This window comes from Pongo abelii, chromosome 19 (genome assembly GCF_028885655.2).
Source record: "Pongo abelii isolate AG06213 chromosome 19, NHGRI_mPonAbe1-v2.0_pri, whole genome shotgun sequence".
NCBI classification, from domain to species: Eukaryota; Metazoa; Chordata; class Mammalia; order Primates; family Hominidae; genus Pongo; species Pongo abelii.
Genome location: NC_072004.2, coordinates 68,080,950 through 68,105,952, shown reverse-complemented (window position 1 = coordinate 68,105,952; position 25,003 = coordinate 68,080,950). Strand labels below are relative to the sequence as shown.

General features: G+C 51.3%; 1 protein-coding gene and 2 long non-coding RNA genes across 5 annotated transcripts in view; 1 reads left to right on the top strand and 2 right to left on the bottom strand.

The window, feature by feature from the left end:
• Window positions 1-1,106: 1,106 nt before the first annotated feature.
• CDK5RAP3 (CDK5 regulatory subunit associated protein 3) lies at window positions 1,107-11,765 on the top strand (the record flags this gene model as incomplete). Its single annotated transcript, NM_001133632.1, is given in 13 exon segments — window positions 1,107-1,132; window positions 1,343-1,388; window positions 3,491-3,622; window positions 3,903-4,003; window positions 4,372-5,311; window positions 5,514-5,653; window positions 5,868-6,012; window positions 6,710-6,820; window positions 7,817-7,895; window positions 8,820-8,908; window positions 10,589-10,794; window positions 11,159-11,330; window positions 11,433-11,765. Coding segments are annotated over 5 exon segments (411 nt in total). The 3' UTR covers window positions 4,498-5,311; window positions 5,514-5,653; window positions 5,868-6,012; window positions 6,710-6,820; window positions 7,817-7,895; window positions 8,820-8,908; window positions 10,589-10,794; window positions 11,159-11,330; window positions 11,433-11,765.
• LOC129054970 (uncharacterized) lies at window positions 8,057-11,229 on the bottom strand. Its single transcript, XR_008519649.2, has 2 exons — window positions 11,142-11,229; window positions 8,057-10,678 (listed from the first exon to the last, which is right to left on the bottom strand). It is a non-coding gene; the product is annotated as an uncharacterized LOC129054970 (long non-coding RNA).
• Window positions 11,766-12,410: 645 nt separating the features above from the next.
• LOC129054969 (uncharacterized) overlaps window positions 12,411-25,003 on the bottom strand; it is a 32,164-nt gene continuing 19,571 nt past the window's right edge. For 2 of the 3 annotated variants that reach the window (XR_008519644.2, XR_008519648.2), the window contains exon 3: window positions 21,961-24,643. This is a non-coding gene — a long non-coding RNA (uncharacterized LOC129054969). Of the gene's footprint in view, window positions 12,550-16,071; window positions 24,644-25,003 lie in introns of those variants that run through there. The other variant, XR_010137984.1, reaches the window with a different exon arrangement.

The following is a 25,003-nucleotide window of genomic DNA, read 5'->3' as shown; positions in this document are numbered from 1 at the left end:
TTCCCCTTCCTCCTCATATCTTGTGTCCCAGCTCAGGCTATAATCCCTCGATAACAACCTCCTTCCAGTCTCCTTGTCCCCAGTCTTATCTCCCATGCATCCATCATCCTAGCAGCCTATCTGTACAGGTTCCTCCCTGCCTCAAACCCCTTCTGTGATTCCTCTGTCTGAAGGGATGAAGTCCAAGTTCCTTAATGAGTCTCCCTTTGATATGACCTTTCCACCCTTACAGCCTCTCCTGTAGCCACTCGCTGCCTCAAACCATCTACGGCACAGAGGTTGGCCTGCCCGCGGAGCCGACTTCATCTTGAAATTCTTCATCATTTTGTAACAAGCAGCCGTGCATTTCCATTTTGCACTGGACCTCACAAATTATTTTGCCCGTCCCGCCTGCCTGTTGTTGCTTGCACCCCTCTTGCAGTTTGCGGCCACCTAAGCTTTGTCTGTGTAGTCTCTTCCACCTAAAACTCCTCTTCCCACATCACCCAGCTATCTTCAGCTCTTCGTTTAGACTCAATGTAGGTGTTCTCTTTGGGACGTCTCACCAACTCTCCTCCCTCCCCTTCCCTGCCCTAATCGCCCAACACGTTGCAGGTGCTCAACCATGTCTATTAGAGAAACTGAATGAGAAGGCAAAGCATGACAAGTGCCACAAGAGACCTGCACACTGCTCTGGATGGTAAAGCGACGCAAGGAGGGAAGAAGGTATTTGCAACGGCCTCCCATATCGGCGCTAGGACCCCGCCAGCAGACGCCTCAATCTGCGTGGAGAGGACCCAGTGCCCGCCAGGGGAAGCGGCTGCCAGGCTGGGCTCTCGAGCGCCGCCTGTCGCAATCGCACGGCCGCTGCAGCGCACCCCCTCCCGTCCCGCGCCCTGAGCCCGCCTCGCGTCTCCGATTGGCTGTCTCTATTCTCCCGCCCCCCCCGAGCTCAGCCATTCGGAGCCTGGGGTGGGCGGGGCTTGAGGCCTGTGGAGCGTAAGCCCTGATTGGCTGTACGGAAGGCGGCGACGGGGCCGAAGGAGGCCCGTTTGTGTCTAAACGGAGGCTCGGCCACAACGCCACTGGATTGGTGGTAAGGCGGGGCGGGCCAGAGTCTCCAGCCTGAAGCGGAAGTGGAGGAAAGATGGAGGTGTGGGGACAGGAGATGGGTGTGCTGGGGACTGGCCGCGGACCCCTAACCTATGTCCCCGGTATCCCTCCGGGAGCGGCTCAACCCAGCCCATCGCTCTGGCCCCGTTCTGGCCCTGCAGGGTGGTGGTTGGGACCGTGAAATGAGCGCGCGAGTGGTACGTCCGCTCTCCGCGCTCACGCCCCCCCCCCCCACCGTGTTTCCCGCCAGGACCATCAGCACGTGCCCATCGACATCCAGACCAGCAAGCTGCTCGGTAGGAGGGGGCGCCACCGCGCAGCTGACTGTCGGGGGGAGGCCTGTTCGTTGCCCCCTGTGTCCAACAGCTGGGAGTTCTGATGCCTGAAAGCCTGGGTCGAGATGCTGACCACTGGCCTCGTTCTATGCCCCATCTGTGGCCAGACCTGCTTACCTGATAGCAGCGGGAAGGAACCATATGTGGAGTCTGTTTGACCTGCGTTTTCTCTTTTAATAACACATGTTATCGTATCATTCAGGGACAGGATAAATGACTCGCTTTAAAAACAGTCAACCACGGACGGGCGCGGTGGCTCATGCCTGTAATTCCAGCACTGTGGGAGGCCGAGGCGGGTGAATCACCTGAGGTCGGGAGTTCGAGACCAGCCTGAGCAGCATGGAGAAACCTTGTCTCCATGTCTCCATGACTAAAAATAGAAAATAAATAAATAAATAAAAAGTAGCTGGGCGTGGTAGCACATGCCTGTAATCCCAGCTACTCGGGAGGCTGAGGTGGGAGAATCGCTTGAACCCGAGAGGCAGAGGTTGCGGTGAGCCGAGATCTCACCATTGCACTCCAGCCTGGGCAACAAGAGCGAAACTCCATCTCAAAAAGAAGACAAAGAACAGTCAACCACTAAGTGGCACATCTGAATTGGAACTTAAGTCTGTCTGACTCACTGTCCATGCCTTTTGCATTATGCCAGGAAAAAAAAAAAACTCATTTAAAAAGCTTCCACCTCCCCCTTGATTTTAGGAGGAAGAGGGACCTAAGACCCAGTTGCAAATGAAGACCTTTTAGTGTCCTGGCCATCTCCAGGTTGTCTGTACGGGGCCTACATACCTCTTCCCCAGTTCATAGTTAGGGAAGGCCTCTTCATCTGATCACACAGCTCCTGGCATTTTAAAATGCTTATTGGATTCATGGATTTGATGCCAGTCTTGTCCTTAAGATGGTGTCTGTTTGACTACCCCAGTCCATTGCTTCTAGTTCTGTGACATCAACAGAATTTTTCTTTCTGAAAACTTTACAGGAATATAGCAGAGGGAGTATAACTGATACTAGTGTGGGACCCCAGCATTTGACTGGTTGGCAGAGTTCAAGTTCTGAATTCACCGCTCTGTAGGGCCATTTAGTCAGTCCTGCTTGGTGGCCACGAGGGGAGCTTCTTTAGCCTTCCTTCAGATTTGTACTGGCCCTTCAGCCCATGTGCAGTCTTGGTGTGTGAGCTTGTTCTTGGTCATGAAAAGGACCAATAAAATGACCACCATTCATTGAGGGTTTTTTTTGTACCAGGTGCTGTTTTAGGCACTTGACATGATAAAAATGATCACTATGATTTTTTGAGTCCTTGCCATGTCTCAGGTACACTGTTCAGTGTTTTACCTGCATTCCCTTTTCTAGTCAGTGTCTTATTATTCCCCATTTTACATGTGGGAAAACTGAGGCACAGAATAGTAGACTTGCTCAAGAAACTTGATAACGAGAACCCAGGACCATTTGACCACAAAGCTCAGCTCTTAGCTCTCACTGAGGAAATATGCATGGCTCCGAAGCCACAAATCTGGGCCCAGTCTTTGAGAGGTCAGTCCCATTGGTATTCACATGTATAGGGTGGTACTTCACTGTTCACAATAGAGTCATGTTATCTAGTCCTTAGGGCGCTGTAGGTATTAGGAGCTTTGCAGCTGTTCATTCATCCGGTACTTGGCATAACCAGCTTGTATTTTCCACTGTCATGGTTAATCCCAGCCCTGAGGAAATGGAAGTTGAGCAGCATCCTCTCTCAGGAAGAAAGATATAATTACCCATAGAAGCAAAAATACTATGGGGAATTGAGAATGGTCAAAAGTGGCATTTCCAATTCAAACTTTTTGTTATCCCTGTGTTGAGGCAATTGCTCTATAAAAATCACACTGCTAATGAAGTCAGATTGTCAGAGCCTGGTTTAGCCCCAGGCATCTCTTTGGGCTTGTCTTTATTCCCGTCTTCCCATAACCCCCATACTTTAATCAATGTAAAGACAACTTTTAGACTAATTTCAGTTATTTCACTCAAATTAGTGATGGAATTTTGGTGATGTGAATGGGAATGCTCTAATTTGGGTGCTTCTCATGTAGATTGGCTGGTGGACAGAAGGCACTGCAGCCTGAAATGGCAGAGTCTGGTGCTGACGATCCGCGAGAAGATCAATGCTGCCATCCAGGATATGCCAGAGAGCGAAGAGATCGCCCAGCTGCTGTCTGGGTCCTGTGAGTGCTTAGGGGCTGTCACTGGAGTCCCCTCTTTGCTGAGGTAGTATGTATCAGCTGAGCTACTCTCTTGTTATTTAGCCACCAGGGCTGGCCTGTAGAGAGGGAGCGATTTTTATTTGAGGTATAGATACTGGCTTCTTGCACTATGAAATGATTAAGGGAAAAGCTACACACTGAAGTTACTGGTAGTATATTATACATGAATCAGCCACCTGCAGTGCCCAGAGTAGGTGAGGAAGATACTTTAGTTCTCAAAATCCTGTCTCTTGCTTTCTAGACATTCACTACTTTCACTGCCTAAGAATCCTGGACCTTCTCAAAGGCACAGAGGCCTCCACGAAAAATATTTTTGGCCGATACTCTTCACAGCGGATGAAGGCAAGTGTAGGCCAAGGGCTGGTAGTATGTGGCTGGGGACATCCAGTCCGAGGAGTCATAGCCTCTGTGGTCTCTCTGAGGCTCCAGTGGGGAGGCCTACATAGAATATTTCCTGAACTTTCACTCTGTCTCTATAGTTTATTCCAAAAGTGGATCCTATCCCTGAGTTTAATTTTCAAACCCACTGCTTTAGGGATTGCCTGCACTCTTAAAGTGGGTGGTCCAGCCAGCAGAGTTGAAAGAAGGACAAGGAGTTTGTGTTTGATGTGATATGAAGGCTGGGAGAACTTCCCCTGTTTAGGGATTGAGCTGGGATGTGGCTGTTGAGTGCTCTTCTGGCTTAACGTCGTCTTTCTGTTCTTACTCAGGATTGGCAGGAGATTATAGCCCTGTATGAGAAGGACAACACCTACTTAGGTAAAGTGGCCTGGCCTGGGAGCCCTGGTATCCATGGGGAAGCCCACTCTCAGAGTTCTGAGATACCAGGCTTATAGGAGGCACAGTCTGTGAGTGGGAAGAGACTGGAGTATAGATGTTGCCTGTTTGTAGGTGGTAGAATCAATTGTTTTTGATGGAGTTGATTTTCCCTGGGTGGAGTGCTGGGGGAAGGAGGAGGTCCAGGCCGGTAGTGGGCATTCACCATGCCTCAGCGAGCAGGTGTGTGTGGGTCCTCCACCACTCACCTGTTGCTTAGCGGGAGTGTGCTGCCCCCACCCCTACGCCCGCACCCCCATTCTGCAAGGCAGAAGAGGCACGGGTTTTCCTGGGAGCGAATATCAAGTGCCTGAGAGAGAGCAACTACAGGACTAATTGTGTTTGGGTTGGGTTTAGTATAAATGATAATAATGGCTAATATTTACTGAGCATCTACTAAATGCAAGGAATTGTGCTTGGTGTGTCATGTGGATTCCCTCTTGCGTCTTCATGATAAATGTTATTGTCGCTGTTTTACAGATGAGGGTTGGATTAGAGGGGTTAAACAACTTGTCTTAGGCTCCACAGCTGGGAACAAGTGGGGCAGGGAAGCTGACTTCATGCTCTTCACCACCACAAAGGGTGTGTGTGCATCCTGGGGCATGCCTGCCTCATGTGGGGGTGTCCTGGGCTGAATTTCCTGGGCACTTCTCAGTGGAACTCTCTAGCCTCCTGGTTCGGAATGTCAACTATGAGATCCCCTCACTGAAGAAGCAGATTGCCAAGTGCCAGCAGCTGCAGCAAGAATACAGCCGCAAGGAGGAGGAGTGCCAGGCAGGGGCTGCCGAGATGCGGGAGCAGTTCTACCACTCCTGCAAGCAGTATGGTATCACGGTGAGCGGCGGCAGCCTCTTCTCAGCCAGAGGACATCTGGGCCCTTGCTTGTCTTCCTCTGACCCCGTCTGACCCCTCAGCCTGGTTGCGCCCCCTTTGGGCCAGTGTCTTACTTTTCTTCAGTCTTTGGATGTTTTTTTCAATCTGTTGGACTCCACCTCTCACCACTTCTGTCTCACTCCACCTCTTTTCCCCTCTCTAGGGCGAAAATGTCCGAGGAGAACTGCTGGCCCTGGTGAAGGACCTGCCGAGTCAGCTGGCTGAGATTGGGGCAGCGGCTCAGCAGTCCCTGGGGGAAGCCATTGACGTGTACCAGGCGTCTGTGGGGTTTGTGTGTGAGAGGTAAAGAGGCCTCAGCTTCTGGTGGGGGTGCTTTGCCTGTGTTCCCCAGCTCATGTCCCTTCTCCAGTTGTCTTGTTCCCATATAACATTTGAACTCTTTTTACACACCTGAACCTGTGGGGGCCTTGCCCATTTGACCATGTGGCCCAGGCCAAAGCCCAGTGTTGACCTTATGCATGGTCGGCAGGAGAGTCAGTTGTGTGCTCTGTTGAAGCCCCACAGAGCAGGTGTTGCCAATGCTGCAGTTCGTGCAGAAGCGGGGAAACTCAACGGTGTACGAGTGGAGGACAGGGACAGAGCCCTCTGTGGTGGAGCGACCCCACCTCGAGGAGCTTCCGGAGCAGGTGGCAGAAGACGCGGTAAGATGGGCCTCGTGATGAGCTGTGGGAGTGGAGTGGGAGCTGCTTGTCCCCTCCCCACCCCCAACAGCCCAACCCAAGACCCAGAGGGAAGAAAGGGGGATTTCTGTGAGAGTGACTGTAGGTAGAAGGGCCCAGGAGGCCCTACTCCTTTATTTTTCTGAGTATAGGTGAGTGAGTGCCACAGAGGCTTTGCAAGGTGGTTCGCTTTGAACTCGGAACCTCCATCATGTGAGCTCTCTGAAGATGGGCTTTCTTTGGGGTAGCTTAGAGGCCACTGCATTTGAACAGTGTGCTCTCTACAGAAGCAGCTGAGGCCTGTGGGAAGGCAGCCTCACCCTCCTTTTTAAATTAATTAATTTTGAGACTGGGCCTTGCTCTGTTGCCCAGGCTGGAGTGCGGTGGCATGATCTCAGCTGACTGCAACCTCTGCCTTTCAGCCTCAAGTGATCCTCCCAAGTCAGCCTCCCAGATAGCTGGGATTACAGGTTTGCACCACCACTCCTAGCTAATTTTTTATTAACATCTTTGTAGGGACAGGATTTTGCCATATTGCCCAGGCTGGTCTCAAACTCCTGGGCTCAAGCAATCCACTATCCTCGGCCTCCCAAAGTACTGGGGTTACAGACATGAGCCACCACGCCTGGCCCTTTTTAAATCCATCTTCCGTGAGCTAACACTCTCTTTCCCTTTCCAGATTGACTGGGGCGACTTTGGGGTAGAGGCAGTGTCTGAGGGGACTGACTCTGGCATCTCTGCCAAGGCTGCTGGAATCGACTGGGGCATCTTCCCGGAATCAGATTCAAAGGTGAGGAGGCCTTCTCAGTCTGTCTCTCTCTGATCACTACTCTAACCATAAGAAAAGTGTCATTTGTGTCTGTAAAGGCATCACTTGAAGTTCATAGCTCTAAGACCAGGTATAGTCCAAGGGAGGCAGAGTTTCACACATCACATGTCAGAGTTTTGTTTTGTTTTTTGAGACAGAGTCTCATTCTGTCACCCAGGCTGGAGTGCAGTGGCGCGATCTCAGCTCACTGCAACTTCCACCTCCGGGGTTCAAGTGATTCTCCTGCCTCAGCCTCCCAAGTAGCTGGGATTATAGGCACCCACCACCACACCCCTCTAATTTTTGTATTTTGTTTGTTTGTTTTTTGAGACAGAGTCTCGCTCTGTCACCCAGGCTGGAGTGCAGTGGTGTGATCTCGGCTCACTGCAAGCTCCGCCTCCCGGGTTCATGCCATTCTCCGGCCTCAGCCTCCTGAGTAGCTGGGACTACAGGTGCCCGTCACCACTCCCGGCTAATTGTTTTGTATTTTTAGTAGAGATGGGGTTTCACCATGTTAGCCAGGATGGTTTCGATCTCCTGACCTCGTGATCCACCCGCCTCAGCCTCCCAAAGTGCTGGGATTACAGGCGTGAGCCACCGTGCCCGGCTGATTTTTGTATTTTTAATAGAGACGGGGTTTTGCCATGTTGGCCATGCTGGTAACTCCTGACCTTAGGTGATCCACCTGCCTTGGCCTCCTGAGGTGCTGGGATTACAGGCGTGAGCCACTGCACCCAGCCCATGTCAGAGTTAAATTTTGATGTTTGGTATGGGGTGTAGGGGTAAAGGCAGGTGGGAACACTACAGAGCAGGGATGATGGGCCATACTGCCATTTTTGCCACCTAAGTCAGGGCTGCAAATCCTTAATAGAGTTGGAATGTGCAGCCATTGACCTCATCAAGGGCTTTGGTTTATTCTGGCTCCTTGGCTCAGGAAAAGGCTCCCCCCATTGCTGTGGTTCTTTGCTCTCCTTCCAGGACCCTGGAGGTGATGGGATAGACTGGGGAGACGATGCTGTTGCTTTGCAGATCACAGTGCTGGAAGCGGGAACCCAGGGTAAGTGCACCATCCCCTGCAGCCCTGGCAAAAGTGGGGTGCTCAAGGGCCCCCACGTGTCTAGAAACAGAAAAAATGCAGCGCTAAGATGAGGCTTCTTGTACATTTAACTGTTTCTCAGAACCTTGATGAGGATGTGAGCTGAGGGGGACCAAGAGAGGTTCTTTTTTTTTTTTTTTTTTTGGAGACGGAGTCTCGCTCTTGTTGCCCAGGTTGGAGTGCAATGGCATGATCTCAGCTCACTGCAACCTCCACCTCCTGGGTTCAAGCTATTCTCCTGCCTCAGCCTCCCGAGTAGCTGGGATTACAGGCATGCACCACCACGCCCAGCTAATTTTATATTTTTTTAGTAGAGACGGGGTTTCTCCATGTTGGTCAGGCTGGTCTGGAACTTGACCTCAGGTGATCCACCTGCCTCGGCCCCCCAAATGCTGGGATTATAGGTGTGAGCCACCGCGCCTGGCCCAAGAGAGGTTCTTAAAAGTTGAGAGTTTAGAAACTCTCAACTTTTTAGAGACCAAATGTGGGCCAGCTGTTATGGTAGAAGGGCTCTAGGGGGATCGGGGCCCTGGAGTGTGACATGACCCCCGCACCAACAGCAGAGAAGATGTAGTGGTGTCTTACCCACTAGAGGGCGGTGCAGGATGAAACTTTACCTCCTGCGGTCCACCAGAGCAGAGAGCTGGCCTTTCTACCCCTCTGAACCCAGCTCTGGTCCTCCTCTCAGTCTGGGGGTTGGAAAGTGGTACCTGATTAGAGCTGAGACACCTGGGACAAGGTAGCCTTCCCCCTTGGATTGGAACAAGAAGTGGCTTTAGCACAGTGAGTCTGTCCGTATTAATCCTCCAGGGCTTCTCAAACTTGAGGGTCTTTTCCTTCTCCAGTCCTCTGATCCTTTATCACTTCTCTGTCTCTTCCTGGCAGCTCCAGAAGGTGTTGCCAGGGGCCCAGATGCCCTGACACTTCTTGAATACACTGAGACCCGGAATCAGTTCCTTGATGAACTCATGGAGGTACTGTCATCTCTGGAAGATGCAGGGGGAGGCATGGCACCAGCACAGGTGGCCTCACTCCAGACGCCTGACCTGACCCCTCCTGTTTTTGTGAAGGGTGTGAGTGCTTTCTGTGTCCTACAGCAGGAGCCTCACATATTAGATGCCTCCTATTCATCCAGTTACTTATCAGGTACCTCTTAGGCACCTAGCACTATCTTAGGCACCAGAACTTGGGTGGTGAATAAGACAGTCAAAGTCCTTGACCTCATGGAGCTTATATTCTAATGGGGAATGCAGACTGGAAAGAAGATAAATAAATAAAATGTGCAGGATGCTAGATGGCACTAAATGCCACGGAGAAAAAGAAAGTAGAGGAGGATGACGAGAATGTTGGGAAGGGCTATGGTTTTGTATCTGGTGGTCAGGGAAGGCCTCATTGAGAAGGTGACCTGTAATCAAGACTGCAGGCGGTGCAGAGAGAGCCATGCAGATGTCTGGCAGAAGGGCTTCCCAGGCAGAGAGAGCAAGTGCAGAGGTCCCAAGGTGGGAGCAGGTCTTGCACAGTTGACCAGCAACATGGAGGCTGGTGTGGCTGAGGAGAGAGAGCTGGTGGGGAGTAGAAGAGCTCAGAAATGTAGCGTCTGAACCTTGGTTTGCCTCTGAGTGAACTGGGAAGCTGTTGGAGGTTTCGAGCAGGTTAGGAACATGATCTCATTTGTGTTTAAGCACAATCCGTGTGGCTAAGGTGTTGAGCAGCCCAGCATAAAGAGCCAGTGTTCTTGGACCTTTGTTGTAAAGCTGGGAGAACGGGGTCCTGTCTTTGTTAATCTCTCTATCTGCTCCCTTCCCAGTAGCCTGCTGGTTCGGAGAGCCTGCTGAAAGTTCTGTCCTCACCCAGTTCTCTCCTCTTTCTGCCCAGAGGCTCCTCCCAGCCTCGAGGGGAGAGGACAAAAGATATCTGTGAAGTTTTAATGGCAGAATAGGATTGATAAATTAATATGGCTGGCTCTTGTATTCCTTTCAGCCTTGCCTTAATCTGGTGCTTCTCAAACATGTATTTCTGTTCCCTGAATCTCATTCCTCCCATGGAGACAAAATAAATACCTTCCCTGGGCAGAGAGAACCCTTTGAGTCTCTGTGTTCTCAGTTATCTCATCCCAGGCTGGGGAGAAAGGACAGAGGTCCCGGGGTTAGGGTGAGATAGGAGTTGGGGACTGAAGGGTGACAGTAGTCTCTCCTAGCACTTGCAGTGTTCAGAGGAAATAACCCCTCGTTACCCAGGGTCTAGCCCTCATGTCTCATTTTTGCATTTCGAGTAGTCTGAGGGCTTAGATTCTGAGTTCTTTTCTCAGTTTGAACCAATTTATCTTCTTTTTTTCTTTCTTCCTTTTTTTTAAAAAGAGTTTCTCTGTCGCCCAGTCTGGAGTGCAGTGGAGCAATCATAGCTCACTATAACCTCGAACTCCTGGGCTCAAGTGATCCTCCGGCCTCAGCCTCCTGAGTAGCTGGGACTACAGGCATATACCACCATGTTTGGCTAATTTTAAAAATTTCTGTAGAGACAGGGTCTCACTGTTTCCCAGGCTGGTCTTGAACTCCTGGCCTCAAGCGATCCTCCTGCCTCGGCCTCCCACAGTGCTGGAATTGCAAGTGTGAGCCATCATGTACAGCCTGAACCAATCTTTCTTGTATCCTCAGCTTGAGATCTTCTTAGCCCAGAGAGCAGTGGAGTTGAGTGAGGAGGCAGACGTCCTGTCTGTGAGCCAGTTCCAGCTGGCTCCAGCCATCCTGCAGGGTCAGACCAAAGAGAAGACGGTTACCATGGTGTCAGTGCTGGAGGATCTGATTGGCAAGCTTACCAGTCTTCAACTGCAACACCTGTTTATGATCCTGGCCTCACCAAGGTCTGGCTTCCCCTTGATGCAAGGCTCTGCCATCTTGAGCAGCTCTGCCTCCTTGTATTCCTCCTCTTGTTCCATGACCCCTTAGACCCCATCCCTGCCTCCTGGCCATTGCCATCCATTGGGGATAGGGGTTCTCTCTGGGACAAGAGGGGGTGGTTTGATATATACAGGAAGAATCTACTTGCTTCCTGAGTAGGACAGGGGAACTGGGAGTGGGTTTTCCTTAAAAGGAAAGGGTTTAAGGATGTGAGGGTAAGCGGCCAATTGGGGGTTTGGTTTCCCGAGCCTCTCACCTCCCCAGCAGCTGAATGGGAATGCTCAGGATGCACAGCTACCCCAGCACTCACCTGAGTGCCCTGCACAGGTATGTGGACCGAGTGACTGAATTCCTCCAGCAAAAGCTGAAGCAGTCCCAGTTGCTGGCTTTGAAGAAAGAGCTGATGGTGCAGAAGCAGCAGGAGGCACTTGAGGAGCAGGCAGCTCTGGAGCCTAAGCTGGACCTGCTGCTGGAGAAGACCAAGGAGCTGCAGAAGCTGGTGAGATGGGAAAGGGAGGCCTGCCGGTGGGAGGACTCCCAGTCTGTACAAAGTGAGGCCCTGAGCACCCCTGCTTCTGCCCACTTGGTATCACTCTTTCAGATTGAAGCTGACATCTCCAAGAGGTACAGCGGGCGCCCTGTGAACCTGATGGGAACCTCTCTGTGACACCCTCCGTGTTCTTGCCTGCCCATCTTCTCCGCTTTTGGGATGAAGATGATAGCCAGGGCTGTTGTTTTGGGGCCCTTCAAGGCAAAAGACCAGGCCGACTGGAAGACGGAAAGCCACAGGAAGGAAGCAGCACCTGATGGTGATCTTGGCACTCTCCATGTTCTCTACAAGAAGCTGTGGTGATTGGCCCTGTGGCCTGTCAGGTGAAAACCACAGCTTCTTCTAATTAGTATAGCAGACTTCATAAAAGAGGAAAAAACTCTTGCCTCAGTACTGACAGTTCCTTATGCTGCTTCGCTGAGCCTGCAGTTGAGGCTTCGCACCTGTTTTCGTGGGGTTCTTGATCCAGGTGGGCTCCCCGGGCCATCAGCTGTCACTGTGGAGCCCCAAGTTGAGGACTTTTCCCCTTTGCTTCTGGTGATAAGGAGGACCCCAGATCTACAAATGGTTCAGCAAGGGGCTCTGGGATGGCTGCGTGTGGGCCCCTTTCCATAACCAGGCCCAGGCCGCCCGACTCAGGCCAGAAGCCCGGGGGGAGCAGTCAAGCAGCAGCCTTGTTGGAGCCAGCAAAGCTGTATTTTCCTTTTAATCACAGCTTACCTCCAGGCAGAGGGAAAATGCGGTTTGGGGAGGAAGGGTCTGATAAACAAGGTGGAGACAGGAGCTGTCACCTTCCCTGGCTGCCTGTCCACTTCCTGCCCATAACTGCCCGCTCTGTGATCGGATAGAGCCCACCCCAGGATAGCAGCCCTCTCCCAAGCCACCTACCCATCCCCATTTCCCAGGAAGGGTAGGGGTTGGGGGTGGCCGGCAATTCGATTTTAATTTCATAGCAGAGCAGTTGATTCATGGCTCTTTGTCGCTGGCGTTGACTCCCGTAATGACTTTCCATCAAAATGAAAAGTGGAGTGACACCACTCATTATTCCTGCTGCTTGTTATCTCAGTTCTGGGGAGGGCCGCCCCCTCCCTGCTGCCTTTCAGCCGTCCTGGACAGTGAGTGATGGCGCCTATTAATCACCGACCCCGCGGACTCCAGCGGACACACGCTATCCAAAGGAGAGAGAGATAAGGCAGCATGAACTGCTCGAAGCCGTTCCTATCAATTAATGCCAACCCACCACTTCCCCCCAGTCTTTGCCTGGTCACCTCTTTCTGGGGGATCAGGGGCCGAAATGAGAAGTCCAGGAATTGGGAAAATATTGGTGTTGAATGTGGAAGTAAGACTCCGCAGACTAGCAGGGTATAGAGGAGCTAAGTGGACTGCACTCTGGCCTCAGCGCTCAGGAGGGATGCACTTGGCTTAGGGAACTGCCTGCTGCTCTTGGTCCCTCTCCCTCTGGGAGATTGCCTGCTAGCTCCTGCCGTACCTGTTCAGCTGCTGGCTCCGATGGCCGTCTGGCCAGCCTCTTGCAGTAGCAGTCAGTTCACTGAGGCATGCTACGCTTGCCCACCCTAATGTCCTTTGCCCAGTCACCAGCTGTTACGCAGACTCCATTGCTTACAGCAATGGAGCTTCAGGGAGAAGCCCCGTGGACCAGGTGACCGTGGCAGACCGGGTTCAGGCCTCCAAAGCTTCTGCCCCTGCCGTTGCAGATGAGCACCTGACCTGCTTTCCCAGCCCTGCCTAAGGTCAGCGAGGGGAAGCAGTACTCACCGAGGTTTGGCTATTTTCCCAGGAAGGGAAGTGGGTTTGGATAGAGTTTTCTCAGCTGATTTTGGCCCCCTTGGTAAGCAGTGTGGTTAGGCGACTGCTCTGGATCAGAGATACTAGGTGACTGCTTAACAGGTGACATCAAGGCCCACCCTGATCCCCAGGCTGAGGCAAGTGGTTTCGTAAAAGCCTTTAACCCGATAACATTGGGTTTGTTCTCCAGAACCTTCAGCCTCCCTTTCCTTTACCCCCGCCTGCTTCCTGAGTCCAGCCCTCCTGGCCATGCTGAAAACACTGAAGGGATCCACCTGGCTGGTTCTCCCTGGCAAGAGCAGCTCTGTGTCTTTCAGGTCTGCCTCCAACTTCCCTGAGCTTCTCTGGTTGTATTTGGGTTCCTGCTTGTGTATCTCAGAATGCCCTCAGAAGTCGTTGTAGGGACAGAATGAGTTAAGATATGCAGAGCTCTTAGAACGCTGCCTGGTGCGGAGGAGGCTCTTGCTGGACATGTGTGAGCTCTTATTTTTGGTTTGGGGAACCATGATGAGGACTCTCCATCCTGGCCTAACTTGTCTTCTTGGAAAGGAGAGGTGAGGGGCTTTAGGGGAGCTTGAGACCAAGTTTCAAGCAGTCAGGTTGAAACTTCCCTCTTTCAGGGAAAGAGGGAAGCGGTGCACCAAGATAACACCCTCAGAATCCTTAGTTTGGTGTGAATTATGCTGCCAAGAGCACACTATACTTTTGTGTTGACTTTTATCCCACCTCTTTCCAGAGAGGATTTAAGGCAACGCCTCTCACTACTTGGCTAGGACTCCTCACCCGGCTTCAGATAAGGAAGCAGCGAGTCACCTTTCCAAAATTCTCTGCTTGCTAAATCCAGCCACGGCTCAGCCCCACTCACTGCTCTCTGCCCAAACACTGCCTCTCTCCCTGCGTCAGTTCTACCGTGTCCTCTCTGGTGTGGTTCTCTTTATAGACCACAAAAGTAGGATCCCTTTGCACTGCAGCCTGCAGTGGCTGACTGTGAACATGGGATAAGTGGAGTGCTAAGGCTCATTCGTCTGGGTCCCAGCAGTCCACCCCCTGTGCCCCTCTGAGGGCCTGCCAGTATCATGGGGAGTCTGGCACATCTAGAACTCTTCCCATTGCCAGTTCAGAGCAGGGAACAAGCTGCATCATTCAGAGTGAACATCTCCTCACCCATCTAAAGAATTAACCTGCTCTGGAGACCTGGCCTGGAGTTGAGGACAAAAGAAAGGCACATCCCCAGCCTTTGGGAGCAGAAGCCAACCTTGCTGGAGCTCCTCACATGTACCTCCCAACCACCATTAATTCCCCAGATGTTATGTACAGTTTCTCCCCAGAAACCCAGGTCCTGTGGCTCTTCTCTGCTTTTTCATACACTCCTACCTGTCCTGTTAATGATTTTTATTTCATCTTTTTTTAAAACTTATTATTTTTGAGACAGTTTTGCTTGTCACCCAGGCTGGAGTACACTGGCGCGATCTCGGCTCACTGCAACCTCTGCCTCCCGGGTTCAAGCGATTCTCCTGCCTCAGCCTCCCAAGTAGCTGGGATTACAGGTGCAGTAGAGACTGGGTTTCACAGTGTTGGCCAGGCTGGTCTCGAACTCCTGACCTCAGGTGATCCACCCACCTCGGCCTCCCAAAGTGTTGGTATTACAGGCATGAACCACCACGCCTGGCCTAAACTTATTTATTTATTTTTTTTGAGACAGAGCCTCACTCTGTCACCCAGGCTGGAGTGTAGTGGCATGATCTAAGCTCACTGCAACCTCTGCCACCCAGGTTCAAGCAATTCTCCTGCCTCAACTTCCCGAGTAGCTGAGATTAGGGGCAGTTGCCACCACACCCAACTAATTTTTGTATTTTTAGTAGAGACAGGGTTTTGCCATATTGGTCAGGCTGGTGTTGAACTCCTGACAGGCGTGAGCCACTGCGCCCGGCTGCCTAAACTTATTTTTTAATAGAGACAGGGTCTCACTATGTTTTCCAGGCTGATCTCAAACTCCTGGCCTCAAGGGATCCTCCTGCCTCAGTCTCCCAAAGTGCTGGGATTACAGGTGTGAGCCACCTCATCAGGCCTATTTAATCTAATTGCCACTTGTTTGATCTCTTTCCCAACTCCTGTACATGCACATACAAAATCTAATAAAAGTGATAGGAAGACAAACGCGCAATACAGTGTGGTGGTGATTAGCACGTTCTTGAGATCTGGACTGCTTGGGTCAAACCCTGTCTCTGTTCTTACTCCCTTGGGCGAGTTGCTAGACCTCTCTGCCTCATTTCCTTCACCTGTTAAATGAAGACGAAGACCTTGGGTAGGAAGCTGTGGTGAGCATGCACACCACTTAGAACAGTGCCTGGAGGTCAGGCGCGGTGGCTCACACCTGTAATCCCAGCACTTTGGCAGGCCAGGGTGGGCAGATCACCTGAGGTCAGGAGTTTGAGACCAGCCTGGCCAAGATGGTGAAACCCCGTCTCCACTAAAAACACCAAAAATTAGCCAGTGTAGTGGCAGGCACCTGTAATCCCTGCTATTCAGGAGGCTGAGACAGGAGAATCGCTTGAACCTGGGAGGCAGAGGTTGCAGAGCTGAGATCATGCCATTGCACTCCAGCCTAGGCAACAAGAGTGAAACTCTGTCTCAAACAAACAAACAAAAAACAAAAAACAGTGCCTGGCACAGTAAGACTCAGACTAGCTGTTGTGAGAGGGTGGTGGGGTGGAAATACCCTTGGCTGAGGTTAGAAAGTTGTGTTCTAGGCTGGGCGCGGTGGCTCAAGCCTGTAATCCCAGCACTTTGAGAGGCAGAGGCAGGTGGATCACGAGGTCAGTAGTTCGAGACCAGCCTGGCCAATACACTGAAACTCTGTCTCTACTAAAAATACAAAAATTACCTGAACGTGGTGACGCGTGCCTGTAGTCCCAGCTACTCAGCGGGAGAATCGCTTGAACCCAGAGGCGGAGGTTGCAGTGAGCCAAGATCTCGTCACTGCACTCCAGGCTGAGTGACAAGGCAAGACTCTGTCTCAAAGAAAAAAAAAAAGAAAGAAAAAAGAAAGTCGTGTTCTGGTGCCCCATATTCCAACATGTCCCAAATCGAAGCCATTGTCCACACCCATACTGCATCTCTGTTTCCTGACGGTTTCATCAGTGGTGTCCTGGGCTCTGCTGGCTGCTCTTTCTAATCCACCCTTTCAGTGTTGCTCTGGGCCTTTTCATCCTAGTCATTTCCCTGCTTAGAAACTCCGAGGCTCTGTAGTGCCCCAAATTCCTAGAGTAGCAGCCACCCAGCCCTGCATAATTGGACCCCCACCACCCTTTTCAGCCTGGGCTACCCACCCAAGACACCAAATTCACATGTGTCCTCGAGGCCCCACCCTTTACTCGGCTCCCTCCAAACCCTCTTGACCCCCGACTCAGATGAGGCCCAAACGCATCTCTGTGGACATCTCCAGTTGTCCCTGCAGAATTAGTCACTCCATCCCTCAGCAGCATCCTGCAGCCCCATGCAGATGTCCTTAGGAGGGGGGAGCTCTTATTGATTGTGTTATATGCCTTCCTGAAGTGCCTGCCCACTGAGCTGCTTGCGGGCAGGAATGGTGTCTTGACCACATTTATGTCTCTCTTGGAGTATCAAACTTTAGCTTCTCTGAACTTTAATTGTCTTAATGCTCTCTAAAATGACTTTGACCTCTGACATATTATGATCATGTGGCTTACAAGTTAACACAAAGGAAGAGTCCCACAAAGCACAAGAAGTTTGGGAAGAAAATTGGGGTTGTCAGCTTTTTAAATGGACTGATGGCCAGGTGGGGTGGCTCATGCCTGTAATCCCAGCACTTTGGGAGGCCAAGGCGGGAGGATCACTTGAGCCCAGGAGTTCGAGACCAGCCTGGGCAGAGTGCCTGCCTACCCCGAGGATCATTTCTGGGCCTCATCTCTCCTCTTTCCCTGTTTGGTTGAGGACATTTCTGGAGAGGAAAGTAGAGGGCTGTTGTCCCATCCTTTTGGAGATATCATTGCTTCATAGACCCAGTTTTGCTATCAAAGCTGGGGCCTCCTCCCCTGTCTGAATACCACCATCTGCTGGGCTTTGAGCAAGCCGTTCTGCCCCCTGAGCAATCAGGCCCGAGGAGCTGCGTCCAGGGTAGCTGTCCTGCCTGGCAGAGCCTGAGCCCAGCAGGAGGGCATCAAGGCTGCTGCAGGAGTGCAGAACCTGGGGGCACCAGCTGACCCGGATCTGCCTGTGTCCTCCAGATGCCCTTCCTCCCTGGTGACCGCCGGGGCTTCTCTGAGTAAATTGGCCCTGAGTAAACTCTTACTTAGCCAGCCCGCCACCCTCCTCTCATTCCCCAGGCTTCAAAGAAAGCCAGTTTGAATATTTAAACTTCTCCTGTGTATCTAATAAAAAGTTCTGCACTATTTAACGCCCCAGCTATCCATTACTGTCGGGAGCTGCCCTCTCCCTCCCAGCATTCCCCTCCCTCCCTCTCGCCCAAACCACGCGCATGGCAAAGCCATTTGTCAAACCGCTCCCGCCGCTGGCTGCGCTTGGCTGTGTCTGAAAGGACAAGCCGCCCCACAGGGGAAGGTGGGAATGAATAAAGGGGCTATGCAAATTGCTGCTTAATCTGCAGAGAAACACCCAGGCTTTGGGGAGACGCTCATTACTTCTTTTAACTGTGATTAACGGGCAAATTAAACCCAAGCCCTTAACTCTCTCCTGGCAGAGGACTTGAACGCAGAGCCCTGGGCCAGTGAGGTTGGAGGGAGGTAGTTGCATCTGTACCTGGGGACCAGGACCGAGGAGCAGCCGCACTGCCCCTTAACCCTGGTAGAAGGGAGGGGAACCCCAATTGCCTGAGGGCAGACCCAGCACAACTAACCTTAAAGCGCAGGGAAGGAAGAACTTAATTCTGTATTTGAGAAGACAGTTCTGTCTGTCATTCAAGAAAAAGCAAAGTCAGGTTGGGCACGGTGGCTCACTCCTGTAATCCCAGCACTTTGGGAAGCTGAGGCAGGCAGACTGCTTGAGCCCAGGAGTTCCAGACCAACCTGGACAACATAGCAAAACCCCGTCTCTACAAGAAATACAAAAAATTAGCCGGATTTGGTGGTCCACACCTGTAGTCCCAGCTACTGTGGAGGCTGAGGTGGGAGGGTCACCTGAGTCCAGGAGGCAGAGGCTGCAGTGAGCCAAGATCACACCACTACACTCTAGCCTGGGCGACAGAGACCCTGAGTCAAAAAAAAAAAAAGTAACACAGAGGCCAGGCACAGTGGCTCACACTTGTAATCCCAGCACTTTGGGAGGCCAAGGCGGGTGGATCACTTGAGGTCAGGAGTTTGAGGCCAGCCTGGCCAACATGGTGAAACCCTATCTCCACTAAAAATACAAAAAAAAAAAAAAAGCAAAGTCACTGGTCCCTTGAATTTGTTGCCATCCTTCCCCCCACCCCCCCCCCACACACACATACACACACACGAAAAAACCCTGGGAGAATTTCTTAGACCTCAAGTGCCAGAACATGCCAAGGGTGTGGCTAAAGTGGCTTTAGCCACAAACTGAGTTGCTGGTCAGACCAGCCCCAAGTCTGGTGCTGGAAAAGTGTGTTTAAGGAGCCTCCAGATGTTCAACTCCAAAAATGACCTTGAGACATATTAACCAGGGAGGTGAGGAAGCAGGAAGTGGGGGAGCTGAGTGTGCTTCTGGAAGGGGAGACACTGGGAATGGCCCTGCGCTGGCCATATGGGTTACAAGCACACACCCTACAAGGGATCAAAGAGCCAAGGCAGCTCTCTTCGTTCCTTATCCATCTGTGGGTTTTGGTTTTGGTTTTGAGGTAAGACATACATAGAATAAAATAGGCCATTTTAACCTTTTTTGAGTGTACAGTTCAGTGACATTCACATTGCTGTACCACCATCATCACTATCCATTCTGTTTTTGCAGAATATCGAGCCATCCTAGGAGACCTGTAATCACCTCTAACAAACAGCAACAATGGAGGCAGGGCCCTGTAGCTAGAAGAGTTCTGTTTGAAATCCAGAAAATTGGAGAATGCCCACAGGAGCCCCGGGAGGTTGAAATAGAGGCCTGCTGTTCAGGAGGCAGGTTTGGGAGGAAATCCTACAGAGATTCCCCGTTAAACGCGGATTTCCCCTAAGCTTGAGCGATTAGGAGGTGAAAGATGACATATAATAGTGACAGACTGTCTGTCAACCTGATGGAGCCAAGGAGAGACACGGCCCCGTATTTTATTTTGTCGTGGAGTCGATCAGTAGGTCTGTCATAGAAACCAGCCCTGACAGCTCGCTCAACAACTCTGCTCTCTTTTCTTAACTCCCGAAGCCCAGCTCCACCATCTATTAAAACATCCTGGGCTGTCAGGGATATTAAAAGGCTCTGTCACTCCTTCTTAAAACAGTCATAAATACAATCTGGACACCAGCATTTGGGCAGGAGCCCCAGCATTGAGTGGGAAGAGGCAACAGCAGGTATGCCTGCCTTTCTTGACAGCCTGGGCTTTGGCATTGTTCAAATAGGGACCATGGACTTATCTCCTTTTTCTGTGTGTAGATGCAGGAATCACGGCCTTCTCTGATATCATGGATGCCTGGTATTTTGAAACGACTGTTCTTGACCACAGGATGTAGTCTTTGGTAAATGCAACCACAACTCTCAGCTTATCTTGCTCCTCATGCACCTAAACCACACCTGTTCCGAATGCCTACCTAAGGAGTCTGGTTCCCAGGCCACCCCAGCTGGTAGGAGGGGGAGGAGGAACAAAAAGGTAACCAGAGTCTGAATTTTCCTCCACAATGGAGTTTGCCTCTTTCCCACTTCCATTCTTCTTGCTCCATGCAGCCTTGTAACTGACCCACCTTGCTAAAAAAGGTCTTTTGGGCGCCAGAAACTGACCTGAGACTTTGCAGGTGGGCTTCTCAGAGTGTAGGCTGGAACTTATGACCTTGCCAATTGGAAGAGCCCAGTCATTATCTCTGAATCTTTTATTTTATTTTTTTGAGACAGAGTCTTGCTCTGTCGCCCAGGCTGGAGTTCAGTGGCGCGATCTCAGCTCACTGCAACCTCCACCTCCCGGGTTCAAGCAATTCTCCTGCCCTCAGCCTCCCAAGTAGCTGGGATTACATGTGTGTGCCACCATGCCCGGCCAATTTTTGTGTTTTTAGTAGAGACGGGGTTTCACCATGTTGGCCAAGCTGGTCTTGAACTCCAGACCTCAGGTGATCCACCCGCCTCGGCCTCCCAAAGTGCTGGGATTACAGGCATGAGCCACCAAGCCTGGCCCCATCAACTTCTGTGTTGACATCAGAGCAGTGCAGCACCAGGGAGCCTGGCATCTTAAGATGTCCTGTCTTTTGCCCACCCAGTGTCCAGTGTCCAGAATCACTTTTCACCCCAGGACTGTCACTCTTTCACTTAGCTTTGGATATTTTAAAACTACAGACTGTGTGTTTTCCCCAACTGAGTCATCTTCTCAGCAGCTTTCTTCAGGTATTTTATGCCAAGAAGGGTCAGGCTTTTATGTTTTCTTTCTATGACATTAAATCCCTACTTTATTCCACTGTGCAACCTCAGAGGGCAGAACTAGAGCCCACTCGTGGAGGTAACAGGGCGATGGATTTCCACCTGATATAAGGAAGCCCTTTCTGACAACCAAAAATGCCCTGCAAGGGCACAGGTGGGAAAGTCACATCACTGAAGACCTTAGGCTGACATTGGATCAATATCTGATGGGGACACTGCTGAGAGTGGGAGGTTGGGTCAGATGACTCTGAGTCAATGATTTGGGCACTTGGTATGTCCAGAGGCTGGACGAGGCCTAGCAGCTGTTCACCAGCTGCCTTCCATGTGGCCATCTTGCAATTTAATCCCAGATGGTGGGACCCCTCACCCTCAAAGGTCACAGGGCCAGCTGCAGGGTAGTGGGCAAACCCTTCTTTGCCCCGGTAGCCTCCAGGCAGTGTCTGTGACCCAGCAGGCAGGATGTGGAAAGGAAAGAATGAGAGATGAAGCTGAGAGATCCCACCAGCGCCTCTGATTGAGAAAGGCAGGCGGGAGCTCTGCTGGCTTCCCCTCCCCCTTTCACTTCACCCCCTCCCTGCTCCTTGCCTGTTTCCACCTGCCTTTCACTCTCCCTCCCTCTTTTGCTCTCTTCATCCCTCCCAGAGACCTCCCCCCATCTCCATGGCGATAAAAGGGGAGGTGGGGTGGGCTGTGCCCTGTATTTTTAGTTGCACCATAATAGCCCCTTTCTCTGGAGACACAGGGGCTGCCTGTGGAACGAATCTCCCCCTGCCCGTTGGCTCACAAAGGGCCAGAGAAGCCCCTTCAGCCTGGGCCGCCCTCTGTGACCCCAGCCTGTTTCCGGGTGGGGTGTGCTTCCAGCCCCCGGGGGCCTGCAGCTGGGCCTCTCTCACGGGATCCTGCACACAGGCAGGGTCACCCCGGCTGACCTCCCCCGAGGACAGAGGTCAAGCCCCCTCTGGGGTCTCTGATGTGATTGGAAGGGAGCCCAGGCAGGGGACAGGGGGAGGGGCGAGGAGGAAGGGACCTTCTCTTTTAATGTAAAATTAAACGACTCCCTGTGCCTCCCTGTCTGTGCCTATCTCAGGCTGGGTCCGTTGGCCTAGGACCTCACCCCTGGGGATCCAGGCATCTTAGAAATGAGTTAAACACCCTGCACTGGGGCTTGGTCAAACCTGAGTCCAGAGTATTAGAATAATAAAATCCTGGTCAGGCATGGTGGCTCATGACTGTAATCCCAGCACTTTGGAAGGCTGACGTGGGCAGATCATGAGGTCAGGAGTTCAAGCCCAGCCTGGCCAGTATGGTGAAACCTTGTCTCTACTAAAAATACAAAAATTAGCTGGGTGTGGTGGCGTACACCTGTAATCCCAGCTACTTGGAAGGCTAGGACAAGAGAATTGCTTGAACCTGGGAGGTGGAGGTTGCAGTGAGCGGAGATCACACCACTGCACTCCAGCCTGGGCAACAGATCAAAACTCCATCTCGAAAAAAGATAAATAAAAATAAAACCCTGGCATGGAAAATGGGAGAAACTGCATAGGGCATCTGGGCCCGCAGAGTCAGCCCTGGATTTGAATCTGGTATTTGCTTGCTACCATGTGGCTTGAGACACTTCTGAGCCTTGATATGCTCATCTGCAGAGTCAATATCACAAGGTTAAGGCTCAAGTGAGATAATGCACATAACATGTTTCTTTGCACAGTGCTTGGCTCCTAGTAGGTACTCAGGGTCCCATAGCTGTGACACTATTAGGCAGGAAGGAGTTCTTAGGCTTCAAAAATTCACCCACTTAATTGAGGCTAGGACATCCCCATTTCAGACCATTAAAGACAGAGAAGCCACCATCCCCAGAGAAGAATAGTCAAGGCAGTATAGCGGATGAGAATCCAGGATGGGAAGTCAGAGTGGCTGGAACTGAATTGACTATGTAGGGTTATTATGAAAATCAAACATGTTAACACATGAAATGTGCTCAAAAGGGAACTTGGCCCTTCACCCCCACTATATAAATGTTATTATTATTGTTATTGATTTATTATTATTGGGTCTCTGCGGATTTTCCGGGAGACTGCTTATTTCAAATATGTAAAGCCCCTGTCCCTACAGGTTCCCCCTCTTTTCCATGTCACACAGCATGTTCTGATTCCCGGCAAGAAATAATATACGATCACTCTGACTTCCTTGGCTGATGAAAAAAAAATTCATTTTGTCCATGTAAATAGCAGCTCTAAACAAGGGACACAGCTAACCCAGAAGGGAGTAATTGGCCCCGTATAAAACAAGGCCAAGTGAAAGATAGGAGTTCCGAAAGGTCGAAGGAGGTCTGGCAGGAGCTGCCGACAGCTCTTCTAACCTGCCCAACTTATTACCGGAATCATTTCAAGAGATTATTTAATGGTCTCCCTCTGTGTGGCCCTGTTCACTCCTGAAGGGAAATATATAAATAAATAAACAAACCTAACTACCCCAACCAACACATGCTTTATGAGAACATCGCTGGCTTGTTTTTAATGGCACAGTTATTAATATAACTGTCCCGGCACCTCCCCTACATCTGATCACTGCTGAATTATGAGCCTTGAATCCTGATTGTGGTTCCCATGACTGCAGACGTCTCCACACTGTCCTGATGGGAGGAGAGAAGCAGCCCTCCACATGCAGGGAGGACTCAGAGGCTGGAGCGGGGGCCTGCTGCTCTATCTGGGAGCATGCAGAATTTGGGGGACAAGGCTGAAACATGGAGCAGGAGGGGAAGAAAGGCATCTGTAAGGTGTGATGAGGAAAGCTTTGGACTGAGGTCAGGAGACCTCAATTCAAAACAATCACTAGCTCTGGGATCTAGCTCAACCTCTCACCTGCCTCAAATAAATAGGAATCTTATTTTATATTTTATTATTTTTTTTGAGACAGTGTCTCATTCTGTTGCCCAGGCTGGAGTGCAGTGGTGTGATCTCAGCTCACTGCAACCTCTGCCTCCTGGTCTCAAGGGATCCTCCCACCTCAGCCTCCTGAGTAGCTGGGACTACAGGTGCGGGCCATCACACCCAGTTAATTTTTTGTATTTTTAGTAGAGACAGGGTTTTGCCATGTTGCCCAGGTTGGTCTCAAACTCCTGGACTCAAGCAATAAGCTTGCCTTGGCCTCCCAAAGTGCTGAGATTACAGGTGTGAGACACCTTGCCCGTCTAAAACAGAAATTTTAAGAAATTCCTTTTCCCTTTGCTGTTTTTAAACACTTACAGTGTGCCAGGCGTCGTTAGCAAGATCTCATTTAATGCAGTCCCACAACCACTGTGTATGGAGACTAATTTAATCCCCATGTAGTAGATAAGGAAACTCAAGCTCCGAGAAATTAAGGAACTTGCCCAGCTGGTAAGCAGGGACGCTTATTGACAGCCCGGATGTGTCTGACTGCAGGGCCCAAGCCCGTAACTACTAGGCTACACAGCCTTCCCGGGAAATAACAGCTGTCCCTCCCACCTGGCAGGATGGAGAGAGTCAGATGAGCCTATCCAAGTGAAGGGGCTCCATCACCTGCAAGCAGTATCATATGAGGTGGCTACAAGGCTTTTCCAACAGAAGGAGAGGGAGGCTGGAGTCTGATACACTAAGATTAGAGGCATGGGCAACAAGAGCAAGCTGCAAAAGGCAGCAGCAACATCCCAAAGGGGACTGAATGAGTGACAAGCAGGCCACACCATTCCAACACTCACTCCAGAAGAAAGCTTTATTTCCTTTGACAACTGTGGGTAGACAAGGAAAGGGGAGAATGCTCTCATGTTCTGTGACTTCCTACCTCCATCAGGGGTATAGTTAATTCTCATCTTGCTGGTTCTTCCTCAGGGACTTTGAGATGAGCAGGGCTCTGGTCTAGTTGAGTGGGGTGGACACGGCTGTTTCGTGCCACCCAGGACCCTGCAACCACACGGAGAAGCCTCACTGAGTTCAGCCACAGTAGGGAGTTGGTAGAGCTAGGCATAAAGGCATAGAGGTGGCCAGGGGACAGACCCCCACCTTGCCCAGGTTTGCTGGCCACCAGAGGCAGCCTGAGGCCCAGTGCAACCAGGCGGCTGCTTGGTATTCTGCTCAGGCACTGCTGCGGCCTGCCTCCTGGCTTCTCTGCCAGAGGGGCCTCCTCCCCCAGCCCAGCCTGGGCCATGCATTATCCTCGCAAGATTGAGGACCTAATGGAGGCGATCAGCACCCCCAGAGCGGGGGATCTCCATCCAGGCTTGAGAAGGAGGGCAGAGTAGTGCTAGTTGGCTTCTTTGCCCA